Source organism: Cervus canadensis, chromosome 3, assembly GCF_019320065.1.
Source record: "Cervus canadensis isolate Bull #8, Minnesota chromosome 3, ASM1932006v1, whole genome shotgun sequence".
In the NCBI taxonomy this organism is placed as follows: domain Eukaryota; kingdom Metazoa; phylum Chordata; class Mammalia; order Artiodactyla; family Cervidae; genus Cervus; species Cervus canadensis.
In genome coordinates this window covers 14,385,541-14,399,522 of record NC_057388.1, presented here as the reverse complement: position 1 = coordinate 14,399,522, position 13,982 = coordinate 14,385,541, and the positions used below count along the sequence as shown (strand labels likewise).

The 13,982-nt window shown below is 33.5% G+C and overlaps 1 protein-coding gene across 4 annotated transcripts in view; it reads right to left on the bottom strand.

Annotated features, from left to right (window-relative positions):
* The window catches only part of MIOS (meiosis regulator for oocyte development), a 34,179-nt gene that overhangs the window by 8,005 nt on the left and 12,192 nt on the right, over nt 1-13,982 (bottom strand). For all 4 annotated transcript variants that reach the window (XM_043462682.1, XM_043462681.1, XM_043462679.1 and 1 more), the window contains exons 5-9: nt 12,088-12,342; nt 9,750-9,919; nt 7,312-7,377; nt 5,220-5,378; nt 1,173-1,325 (exon numbers count right to left, since the gene is read on the bottom strand). In XM_043462682.1, coding sequence (XP_043318617.1) covers nt 1,173-1,325; nt 5,220-5,378; nt 7,312-7,377; nt 9,750-9,919; nt 12,088-12,342 — 803 coding nt within the window. The remainder of the gene's footprint in view (nt 1-1,172; nt 1,326-5,219; nt 5,379-7,311; nt 7,378-9,749; nt 9,920-12,087; nt 12,343-13,982) is intronic.

Genomic DNA, 13,982 nt, shown 5'->3' with positions numbered 1-13,982 from the left:
CCAGCAGCATTAGATTCCAAATTTTAGGAATAACAAAGACTAAATAAGAGTTCACACTGGGACATTACAAAATATCCTAATATGACTTTTGATACAAATTTCAACGATATAATATTCTGAACAAAATTTTCTTGTGAAGAAAATACTCATTTCCCAAGATAAAAAGGAGTCAAGGAGCCTATAATAGTAAATAGCTAAAACTTAGGAATAATAGCAATATAAACTGTTCATTTTACCTTTATATTAAACTCCTAGACTCTCAAACACTTATGATACAGAGTAGTAACAAATATCATGTAACACTACTTCATTAATATTCAGGTTGTTTTAATACAAGCAGTAATTTCTCAACTTTCTAAAACAGGAAAATAGCACCATCCAGTGCTCACATCGAGGATATACCTGGCTGTTAATGATATTTAATGCTTGTAATCAGATACAGAGATCTCATATCAAGTGCTTTATGTAATAATTGATCTCATGCTGCTTTTTTTAAGTCAAAGTACAGTTGATCTACAATACTGTATTAGTTTTAAGTGCACAGCAAAGTTAATTCAGTTTTACAGTCTTTTCAAGAGTCTTTTAGGTTATAACAAGACACTGTGCTATACAGTAAATTCTTGTTTATTTTAAATAGTGCTGATTTCATGTTTTTTAAACTACTGCTTGAAGAAATAAATTTCCACGTGTAATTAGACATATAGACATCTATGTATGTACAATTAAACAAGTCCTGCCTTATTACATATAATAGTGCAGAAAAACACAACACCCAAGTGCAAAGTTTAAGAACATACAGTAGTTAAAATTTGAAAGGTCTTGGAATATACTAGAAAGCCTCACGCAGACAGTCTTAGGACTGAGTTAGGTTTGCCTAAGATCCTCTAGGCCTGCTGTGGTTTGTTCTGTGTTAGATTAAAGTGCAAGACACTGAGAGAACTGTTAGAAAGTGTAGGATCAAAAAAACATGAAAACTAAAGACAAAGTATAGTCTGGTTAGACAAAGACATCAATGGGAACTCAACATGAGCAAAAGAACAAGTTTATTAATAACAATTTATTAAATTGAACCCTCAATTTACCCAAATAACATGCTGTAAACACTTTTTTTTTTTTGGCTGGGCTATTAGGTACATGTTACAATTTGATTCTCTCCAAAACAAAGCACTTACCTGTGCTAAAGGCTTAGAACTGGGATCCAACTTACTCCTGTGAATATCAAATTCAGCTCGTTTGTGCCAAAACCTCCAGGCATCTAACAAATTTCTATAATTCTCAATCCAGTACTGAACTCTTTCATCTTTAAGAACATCTAAAGGAGAACCCTAAAAAGAAAACATGAATTATTTAAGTTTTAAAAATTTTCCTGGCTAAACCTGAAGAAGATTCTAGGCAACATGTGAGTAGGAGTCACAAGGGAAGAAACAGGCTACCTTTTTGTCAAAAGCTGGCTCTTAGCAAGGATACAGATAAAACAGTTGATGGAAGCTCCATTAATTTAAACTGGCTTCTACCAATAACATACATATGCACTGTGTATACTATTATACCTGGCCAGGGAAGTGTAATTCTCTCTTACTTAAGTTTAAAGACCTGGTTGAATGTAGTAAAAAGTCAAAAAAACGACGTAAATATTTTTTTTCTCTCAACAATTAAAACTTCTAAGTTGGCAAAATATATTTACTATCTCATTCCAAATACACACCAAAACTGCTCAATCACATTTAAAATAATACTGAGCTTGGTCCTTTCAATCTAGCACTACACTGTGAATTCAGATGCCATTTTAGTATACCTATCTATCTGAAAATTAAAACTGCTTATTCTCCCTGGCCTTCAATTAAAACATGTATTTATCTCCATAAAAAAAAAAAAAGCAAGAAAGAATCCAAAACCGAACAAAAAATGCTTAGTTCTTTGACCCCTAAGCCATGGTGAAAAGAAATACTTTCTTTCCCTTAAATTTACTTTAGATTCCTTCTCACTAACAACTTCAATTTCCTGCCAGTAAGACTTTTCTGAAAGCTGTATTTTCTCTGGCAGCTGTGACGTTCCACATTTCACCTATGCTTGCTTTGAGTTTTCCTATGTTGCTTTTAGTTCTTATTCAGGATACCATCCTTATCTTCCCATGATGAAAAAGCAGAAAAAGCCTCTATCCTCAATGATGCAATGGGAATTAATGTGAAGCCAAGTTTTTCCAGTTCTGTTTTGGGGCCACAGAGAAAAGTGAAATGTCAGAGAGAACTTCGCATTCATTTTATGGAAAAAAGAAACCTGTAACAGCTAATAAAGACAATCTACCTTAGACAACTCATCAGACAGGAGAAGCACGTCTTTCACCTAGTAATTGGGTATTAATTTCAGTTACCAGAAGAGTTAAATTTAGCTAAAAGAACACATGAAAAACTAATAGTTGACAATTTCACTTTTTAAAAAAGTAAACATCTACTGGACTCCTAGTTATGACCAACTAGCCAGAACTAAATCCCTGATTTAAAAAGAAGACTCAGAAAAATCAGAAATTTCCCTATCCCACTCTTTCCCCTTCTGTGGCAATAAGGATAAACTAAGAAAGAATCTGGTCAATTTCATATGTGGTAAATCTTCTCTAGAACCATTTCAATAAAACTTAAAATCAAATTCTGAAAATGTGTGCACAGAAAACAGTTCAGAGATTAAGTCTGATCAAATTAGAAGGACTTGAGAATATTATGGGCTTCCCACAGTAGTAAAATTTAAGACCAAAGTGATCAGTAAGTAACCGAACTTCCAAAAGCATTAACCAATGTACTTCAGCAGGAAAAGAAACCAGATTTCTATAGTGGACTGCAAACAATGTCCAGTATTAAATTAAAAACAAAACAAAACACTAGACATATTAGAAACAGGTAAATTGTGGTTCAAAGTAAAGGAAAAAGAAAGTTAATAGAACTAAACCTTAAATAGCCCTTATGTTAGAATAAGCAAAGACCTCAATCAACTATTAGACATGTATTCAGACTTAGAAAAAATAGTGTTTTAATTATAAACGGATAGGGAACTAAGCTGAAAAATGTAAACAATAAAAAAAAATTGAGACTCTAGGACTAAAAAGTACAATAGCTGAAATTAAGAATTCCCTGGAAAAACTAACATCAGATGAAGGTGAAAGAATATCCAATTAACACATCAATAGAATTTATCCAGTTTGAAGAACCGGGACAAATGAAAGGAAAATGAACACAGCTTCAGATACCCGTAGGACAAAATCAAAAGGTTTAATAACAATAGTCCAAGAAAGGGAAGAGAATGGGGTGAAATGAATGAGGTAAAAAAAGATATACTTAAATAATGCTGGAAAACTTCCTAAATCTGATGAAAAACACTGACTTGCAGATCCAAAAACCTGAGTGAATCACAAGCAGGATAAAAAGAACCACAACTAGGTTCAAGGTTTAAACTGCTAAGAATCAAGAAGAAAATCTTGAAAGCAGCCCAGGGGAAACAAAGACAATAATATCTGATTTCTCATCAGAAACAATGGAGGCCAGAAGACTGTGAAACCACATCTTTAAAGTGTTGAAAGAAAATGAGTAAAACAGACATTTTCAATTAAAATTAAGCTATGAGACTGTCACCAGCAACTCTGAACTATAAGAAATGCTAAAGAAAAAGGCCAAAGGAAATGACAAGAGATGAAATTTGAGTCTACTGTAAGGAACAGACAGTAAAAAAAACAGCACGGCCAATAAACAAATATAAAAGCCCATATTTTCATTCTTCACATAACTTACATAAAAGACACCCCGACTGTTAAGAGCAAAAATACTAAACTATAAGTTGGAGTTTATAATGTATGTGGAAACAAAATATATGACAATAGGACAAAGGAGGGAGATTTGTAAATGGAATTACACTGTGATAACATTTTTGAAACATGAAATATGAAGCAAAAAGCAGACAATGTCAGGTGTGAGGAGAAAGGGTGAAGTAGGAAGCATGATGTACCAGGTGTGAAATGTAAACTATAAGGAGTTAAACTGTTGACTGATGAGTTAAGGATGCATATTGTTAGACCTGGAGCAACTACTTAAAAGAAGAAGAAAATGAAAAGGAGTATAACTAAAAAGCCAACAGATGAAATAAAGTAAAATGCTAAAATAATTAGTTTGAAAGAAGGCAGGAAAGGAACAGAAAAACAAAACAGAAAACAAATAGCAAGATGGTAGACTGAATCTTGACCATATAAATGGAGGAAATGTTTCAATTAAAAGGCAGCTGATTATCAGACTAGATTTTTTTAAAGCAAGATCCAATTATACAGTGCATTTTAAATGTATTTTATAAACCTTGTTAAAGGTTACCAACCATTTGTATTTCATAGCCATATATCTATACCATGATTTAATAGATGTAAACTCATTCTGCTAACAAAATGACGATACCTTATGCTATAGAAGGACAGTAGCCTGATATCTTAAGGTAAGTTTACTCTGTGGTTTGTGGGCCAATACTTACATTTGTTCCTAAGAAGGCAGGGTGGGGGGAGGAGGAATTTTACTTCATTTACCCAGTATGCAGCATGCTACAGTACTGCATAAAAGGATAAGAACAGCAAGACAATACCAGGAGAGGGTGCGATCTGATGGAGAGCTAAGGAAATCTCAAGAAAGTGCTCTACAATGGCACCATTTTTCCAACAAAAGCAAAGTTGTAGGGAATCTTAGCCAGGAATCCATTTTTAATCAGTGGGCAGTAAAAACTGAGAGAAAAATAGATGAATGGTTACTCTGAGTCATGCTCATTTAGTAAATGAAGAAATGAGAGAATAAAAGGGAATAATGAGAATTTAGAGCTGTGTGTAACTTGCCTTCTGTACTTCAAGAAAGAGGTACAGTAATTCGGATCAGGGAAAGGCAATCTCTTTGTAGACAGTGTTGTTCTGTCAACAATCAGAGAAATTGAAGAGAGGTTTTTGTGTTTCATTTGAACTCTACATAAACTCAAGACTGACACTTCCCAAAGGGCAAGGAAAAACTGGGTAACCCAACGCAGGAGGCTTAGGGACAATAAAATAAGGCAGAAGTCTTTTGTAGATCAAGTGATTAAATTAAAGTTAAATGTCTCCTAGAGATCTTAAGTAAGCAAAAGAGATATCCACTCCGTAAGGGAAGAAAATAGAAGGCTAAGCATTTTTTTTTCTCCTTAATAAACTGCTGCTGCCACACTGCACTAACCTGTAACATGCAGTAACTTGCTGTTTGGACATCTCCAGTTCTGTCGACATAACTCTCCATTAAGTCCACTCCATCTTTAGTGAGGCCTGTAAGCAGTATTCCTTCCAAATTTCCAGCCTCTTTCATTTCATTGGTCAACTTTTCGATATACCTATTTAACTGGAAAATTCAAAGTGATTTTTCTAAAGCAATCCATTTCACTATTGGTATTTTCTGCTTCATAAATTCTACATTTGGAACAATTTTACTCTTAATAGAAAACATTTTAAAACAAAAGCCCTTATAAAAACCTAGATATGTGATCTCTAAGTGTGCATCTATTATAAATTACAATACAACATCCATGATCATTTAAAATATCTTTTTAAAAAGGAAAGATATTTACTATGTTTTGTTAACTGTTCTATAAAGGATCCACAGACAATTTACTATTTTATTTTTCCATTTATTTTTATTAGTTGGAGGCTAATTACTTTACAATATTGTAGTGGTTTTTGTCATACATTGACATGAATCAGCCATGGATTTACATGTAATCCCCATCCCGATCCCCCCTCCCACCTCCCTCTCCACCCAATTCCTCTGGGTCTTCCCAGTGTACTATTTTAAATTTAAAGAAAATTGTCCTTATTATTGAGCTTCCCAAGTGGCACTAGTGGTAAAGAATCTGCCTGCCAATGCAGGACACACAGAAGCCTCGGGTTGGATCACCGGGTCAAGAAGATCCCCTGGAGGAGGACATGGCCCCTCACTCCGGTATCCTCGCCGGGAGAACCCCATGGACAGAGGAGCCTGGCGGGCTGCAGTCCCTGGGGTTGCTAAGAGGCGGACATGACTGAGCGGCTGAGCAACAACAGTCATTATTATGCAAAGTTCTTGATGGCTGTTAGGATGTAAGAGTCTCGGAATCTGAATTGGAACAGAACTTAAAGATTACCAACAATAAATATTTCTTATGTTATATGTAGGATGGATAAGCAATAAGGTCCTACTGTATATCACAGAAAACTATATTCAATATCCTGTGGTAAACTAAAATGGAAAAGAATATGAAGAAGAATGTATAAAAGCATAACTGAGTCACCTTGCTGCATAGCAGAAATTAACACATCACTGTAAAACAACTGTACTTCAATAAAATTAAAGCAAAAAAAAAACCCAACTTGAAAATCTCTTTTGGGATTTTGATCCAGTAAAGCTCATGAGTCCTTTATAATCTTATCCTAAACAAACAAAAAAACAAACCATTTCTTATAAGGTCTTCCCTGACTTCGTGCTGCATGCATGCTCAGTCTCTTAGTTGTGTCAAACTCTTTGCAACCCCGTGACTTCACCCTACCCCAAACTCTAGCCAAGACTGCTATGTTCCCCTAGCACTGTCTCACTATTGTACTTAGCACACTGTATTAAAAGCTAGTTATGTACAATTCTCTCTCACTATCTACATAGTATATTCATGTGAAAGTATTAGTTGCTAAGACTCTTCGCAACCACATGGACTTTGGCCCGCCAGGCTTTTCAGGCAAGAATATTGGAGTGGGTTGCCAAACCCTCATGTACTACCTGTTTATTGTATTACAAAATGAAGAAATTCTTTAATGTAGTATCACTAAGAGATGTTAAACTAAAAAGTTTAACATCTTTACCTACTAACTAATCTCACTCATCACGGCAGAAACAAACTATTAACTCAGACTCCTTTTAACTGAAGTACGGTTGGTTTATACTGGTTTTAGTTTCAGTCATGAATCCCTTTGCTGTACATAAAATATATATACATATAGACAACATTCTTTTTCAGATTATTTTCCCTTACAGATTATTACAAGACATTAAGTATAGTTTCCTGTGCTATATAGTAGGTTCTTGTTAAGTCAGCATTCTTAAATCAATCAATTTAGGTATGATACATGTTTATGTCTCAATCTAAAAGAAATTACCTCACTCTTTTTCTTTTTCTTTTTTTTTCGTACCTCACTTTTTAGAAGAACTTTTATATAAACCTCACACATATTTACACATAAAGATTAGTTTTTAATCCACTGACAGTAAATAGTAATCAATTTAAATATCAAATTAAATTAGTTGTTACCTGACTATCACTAAGGAATTTACAAGCAAATGCCACTCTGTCACGTACGGCAACCTTGTTTTCATACTGAAAAGAAGAGAAGAAGCAAAGAGTTACTTTCAGGTGCTGTGAGTTTTAAATTTTGCAGACTAGATATTTTATACCTAATATACAACTTAATTTTCAAATGTATTAATAAGTTATTGTATATATACTAGCAGAGCCATGAACTGCCTAAGATGCCTTTCTTAATGTAATGCTCAGAAAACTCAGTGCTAAGGTTATTCATACAAAGTAAAGATGTACCTCTCAAAATGACCAATTTACTTTAAAAAAACTAAAACTAGTTCAGTCTTACATAACTTTAACATAAAACAAAAACAATGGTGTACACTTTAACAAATTTAAGATGCCAATAATCCTTTCATCATTGAAATTTATTCTGGTGAAACTGAGGAAACCTTTCCTTGGCTTCTAAGTTAATCAACAAGTTTAGGAAATCTGTGACTTATCAGTAAATACACTAGCACAGGATTTAGAAATATCAATACATGTTTCTAAACACAAAGCTTTAAAACATACTCTAATAAGTAAATAGACACACTTTTGTGGCTATAGTAATATACTGTCATACAGTTAGGTGGCTAGTAGCAAAATAAGAGGCATTACAACACATTCTTAAGTTTTGGTAGACTTATCAATATTGTAAGATACTATTTTGAAAAGTGTTTACCATAAATGTAGAAGGTACAATTCATTTTGTGATAAGTAAAAATACAGTTTAAGGGTGGATAAAAAATCCTATATCTATTGAAGTCAGTCCATGAAGTACGGTTTTCCTCCTTTAAACATAGGTTCATTTCAGTTGATACCTCAGTGTGTTTTCTCAATTATAAAATATGGTTCTGCCCTAAAGAGGAGACAAACTAGACAGACAAATATTTGGTACAAACTAGATTTAACTTTTGAACTGTGTGGAATGTGTTACTATTTTGATCTGGAAAGAGTTATAAATATTATGTGTCCCATTTTACAGATCAAAAAACTAAAACCTCGAAAAGTTAACTGACTAGCTTAGGTAACTGAGAGCAAGGACTCAGGCCGGTATCTTCTGATTTCCCAATTCAAAACCTTTCATGAGATTACTGTAACTTACAATTTTTAAAAAAGAACAATGATAATTATTACTTACACATAAAGTTTAATTAGGTACACTCTTGACACAGTTTGGAAATATAAACCTCCTACTCAAGATATGATACCCTTATTTAGGTGTAAGAAAAGAGGGTATGTTTAATAGATCACTTAATTGGAAACACAGAAGTTTAATAATTAGACAATATCCTTCTCTATCAATTAAACTCTAAACAGTCCACTTCTTTTTCTAGTCTTCATTATCCTCTACTACTTCCTAAAATAAAAGTATTTTATTTTCACAAGATGCAACGTTTAAAGTCTTCTATTTAACAAAAAGAGTAGTAATAGTAAAAACAAGACAAAAAACCCCCAACATGCTCTTGGATATTAATAAGAAGTGGTTAAAAAAGTTCAATAATAATTTGTTAAAAGTAAACAAAATACATAAACTAAATAATTATCAAAAGGAATACAAACAACATTTATTAACATACTCATTAAGATATCTCAATAAAATACATGTTTTTAGAAATTCTTATGACCTGACATTTAAATCAATTATCAATGTGTATTTTTAAAAGTGCTACAATGGCAAAAAAAAAAATAGAAATACATTTCACATTTGACAGCTCTTCACAGTGCTAGAAAGAAGCCCAACAAATACCAAAAAAGTTGTAATAAGGTGAAGCTTAAAACCCAATAATAAAACTGATGAACAATGCTCACTTCTTTCTTTCTTTTCCCACTTTGTGATAAAGAACCTATTTAGTGATGTGGTCATAAGTGGTTAAAGCAGGAGAGAGAGGAAAAAAAAATTGCAATGAAAAGATCAAATAGTGAAAAAATAAAAAAGTCCACTATAAGTAGTGTGATCATTTATCTTCCAACCTGGAACATGTCTGCAAAGGACAAACACTCAGACAAGATACTTGGACATCCTGACCATCAGTGATTATGCACTGATTTACTGAAGTAAAAAAAGAAAAAAAGACAAAACAGTATACACACATTTAAAAGATTATATTTTAACATAAAATATATGTATCTGGAGTTGCGGAGTTCTAGAGCTCAGTTCCTTAGCTAAAGTATAAAATCTTAATCCTTCTATGTCTCTAAGTTTTATTAAAACCATAAAAAAAAACAAGTTCAGTTTGCTATCAACAAACTCCAAATTTTTAAGATACCTTGTTTTAAATAATATAAATTCATCAAAAGGGAATGTTACTTTATCTAAGTGACATTTGAAAATTTTAACAAAGTTATTTTAAAAACTCCTATCTTAAAAAGAGGAGTCTCAGGAAACAGAAATCAGCTTAGCTTACCAACACTCCATCGTAAGATCCTGCTTCACTTGTCAGAAATGCAAACATGACGCACAGGTACGGGTTGTTTAACTGTAATCGTAAAGTGCTGCACATTTCCCTCCAAAGGGAGTTCTTCTCATCCGTATAACCCGATAAAGCCATTGCTACCACATTAAGATTCAGATCGCCTACACATTAAAAAGAACTACTGATCAAAGTCATCACAAGCTTAACGTTTCCTTCTTTGAGTTCTTCAATCATAAACAAATAAAGATCACAGGGTGACTTTAAACCCTCGGAAAAATAAACCCATTAGATAAGGGTTCTGACACATACTAGATAATCTGGCAAGAACCACAAGCAAAAACTTCCACTCTTACAAAACCTCTACCCATATTGCAAACCTTGGGCAGAACAAGCACATCTTTTAATTCCTGAATTCTCACTCCAGGCAGATTTCTACACAGTATGTTACTGCTTAAGGAGCTAAATGCAGAGCAGAAAAGCACACTGCCAACTTCACCAAGGTCATTTACACAGAGATGTTTCAAAGTGTTGATGGTAAATATTATTGTATCTCAGCACTACGATTTTCAAAATCATCTTTGTTTTCCTATTTCTACATATAGAATACCCATGCTTATGTACCTGTTTTATCAGCAAAGTACTAAAAGTATTTCAGCATTCTTATTATAGTGTTTTAATTTTTCTCTGGCAAAATTAACTACCAGAATGACCAGAGAATTGTATTTAGACACACTTGCAACAAAGTATTTGTTACCAATAGTAATTTAAAGGTTTGTTCTCAGCAGTTCATGGGCTGCTGATGAGTTGCTAGGCAGGCAGTCAGACCTATGGCTGCCTAGCCATCTAACCTAAGTTTAGCTTCAAAAGAGAAAATTAGTATATGTGCTGCCAAAGCGAGCACAGCTTCAAAAGAGAAAATTAAATTCACTATTAACTTATACTCAAGTGTTTTCTACGTTTATTATAGCAACTTTATTATGTTTCTTAATTCTAATCATTTACTTCTTTTCCAAATAAAACAGCACTTTCCATTGTATGTTCTTAATAGCCTGCTCCTCATTTCTATAACATTTTCCCCAGGTTATTTTGTGCCTGCTTCCTGTGCTACCACAACAAAGGAGTGTCTTCTGTGAATTCTGGTTACAACAATCTGTCTCCAAATGGAAAGGACTATTTGATTCAGCGAAATTTTTTCTCTAGTCCTCAACAAGGTTATTCAAATCACTGAAGTCACTTTTCCTCTACTGTTAAGATACGCACTTAACACCAAATTTTTCAGGTACAGATGACAAAAATTATCATGCCCTCAGGTCATAGTAAAATTAAAATTACAAATGGCTTTAAATATCAATTCTTTCTTCCATCACCACATATCTTCTACTGCACTCTCAAATGGGGCAGATTTATGTTAGAGTAAAAGTGAAGAAAAAGAGGCCAATCTGGGCAAAACATTAGCTTTTTCAACTTTTAGACTATATGTAAAATTAACATATTATAGCTAATTTCAAGTATTTTTCCTACTGTAAAACAGAACTGTAATAGTTTTTAAATGGACCACCAAATATTCTGAATACTCATACATAATTTGGCAAGGTGTATTAAAAATTGGTGTACTGAAATGAAACAGTCCCAATTAAAAAAAAAAACAAACCTGAATTTTTGGATTAAGATTCATTTCTCTGAGTTTTCTCTTGCAAAATGTCAGAGTGAAAATTTTACACTTACCTTTGTTTCTTCTTTTAAAAAAAAATATTAATGGATATGATGTTCAAATAAGCAGACTCAAGCAGAAACACTTTTGCAGATCAAAGTATGATTTTTATAAGAACCTATATTAGTCTAACTAAAAGTGTCCTTCAGTTTCCTAAAAGTCAATCAAAAACCATACAAAAAGTAAAGTATAACCTAAAATACAGTTAAATGTTTGCCATAAAAATGCTTGCAAACTAAAGCAGTTCTAGTCTCCAAGAAAAAATATCTTTAAATGTATGTGAACTACTGGGTTGGTCAAAATATATGTGAACATTGTATGGTTATGTTATGTTTCTATCTATGACCATTCTGGCCAAATTATCATCTTTAAAGAAAAAACACTGAAATAACATTTGTGTATTCTTTGTAATATTACAGAGGCAATTAAAACATTTTCTTTTTCATAAACATAACCAAAAGTACTGGGCTAACATTTACTTTTATAGATACAGTTCTGTGCTAATTTCTCTTTCAAAAAAAATTTACCAAAAATATTGATTAGAGTTTTAAAAATGATCAGCATTTTTTCTTTCACAGATTCAGTGAATGGCCTCTATCTTAGTATATAACCCTATACCTTTTCCTGAAGACGCCCCTTCATTCAGGATCTGGATGGCTCGCCGAATATCCAGGTTGAATAATGCCACAGCAGCTGCTCTCTCCCATTCGCCTTCTTGTACAAGGGAGTTCAAAAATGGACCCACATCCACATCCGTCCCTTTCTTTATCCACCCACAAAGCTGTAAAGCTAGGATTCTCTCTTCATTTAAATTCTGAATATCACTTTGTTTATCCAGCCCACTCCAATTATGTCTGCTGCTTTCCACCATGCCTAAAAGAAGAAACACCTTTATAATGTTTAATTATTTTTTAAACATATTTGGCAAAGAAGTCAGTTTTACAGAGGTATTTCAACATTAGATTTTAAATATTCAACTTCTCAGCCACAATATTATGACAGCATAAACATAAAACATGCCACAAACAAAACATACTTTACATATTGCTAAGTACAACAGCTTCCTGAGTTACCAGAAAGAGCTATAGGAGTAACAGTCAACGCTCTGTGGGCCACGCTGAGTCACTGTTTCAGAGAAGTCTCTCTGACCACCTAATCTAAAATAGGGTGCCACCTGTTACTATCTAACTGACCACTGGTCCCTCCACTTCCTTTACACTAACATATGCTCTCATATTTTTTTTTCAGCCTTAGCACTTCTCCTACTAGAACATAAGTTCCAAAAGGGCAGGCATCTTGTCTTTTATTTGAAAGGTATTCCCAGTGCCTGAGAACCAATGCTCACACTCTCCTCCTCCTCCTGTCGCTCTATGAATATATGTATGAAAAAGCGAGATAAAATCATCAAAGTACTTTGAAAGGTTAAGTTCTAAGCTAAAATACAATAGGCATGGTCTAAAGGTTTTCCCTGCCTTACTAAGCCAGGAGACTTGATATTCTCATTCTCTTTTCATAAGGAATTGTTTCATGAAAAAGTCTGAAGATGAGTTATTTGTAAAACTGTGGAAACTTTAAAAATAGTTAAATAATTACACTTGAAATTCTTTATTTTTAATCTTACTGGAAATTTGCCAATTCAGATCAAAGAGCTAGAAAGAGACTTCTGAGAAAAGGTTTTCTTTAAGAGAATACCTGTCCATCAAAAAGAAGTGTGCTGCTCTACTTGCAACCATGAGGGAAACTGGTGAAGACAAAGTCACTTAGAGTTTGCAAAAGTGAAGTTTTAGGAATTCTGAAAAAACTCTGAATAATTAAATAAGGTTAATAAAACATGTTAAAAATTAAAGAAGTTTTTTTCTGAATAACAAATTTAAATTGTTTAGACAGTATGTAGTCATTAATTTCAGGTAGAACAAGCTGCAGATGTACTGTAAGGTATTCACTTTCCTATCTCCTGTGTAAATGTTGGATTCAGGGCTGATGATAGTATCTACTGATTAAAAAATACAACTTTAAACAGGTGAACAAAAACCAATTTATTTTTCAGACAATTCCTCTCAATTTAATAATAATCTAGCTTCTTCAGAGTTTTTTTATTTTCCAGAAACCGTGTCATGGAATAGAGACCAACATGTATGAATCCAAAGAATTCACTGCTAGGAGGTGGAAAAGTATTCTTTAAGTGCATGGATACTGTGTCACATTGTTTTGGCTGCTCAGAGACATTTCCACCGCTTGACAACTATGCTACAAGTAATTAAGGTTATCAAGTAAGTAATGTGATGTTGTGGCTTTTAAGTACATAGTCATATTGTGATTTTAATATGCATGAATTTTTAAATATATGATTAATTAAAATCAATTCATACACACTGCGTGTGTATTAAGTTGCTTCACTGGCGTCTGACTCTTTGCGACCTTGTGGACTGTAACCCGCCAGGTTCCTCAGTCCATGCGGATTCTTCTCGCAAGAATACTGGAGCGGGTTGCCAGGCCCTTTTCAGGGATCGAAC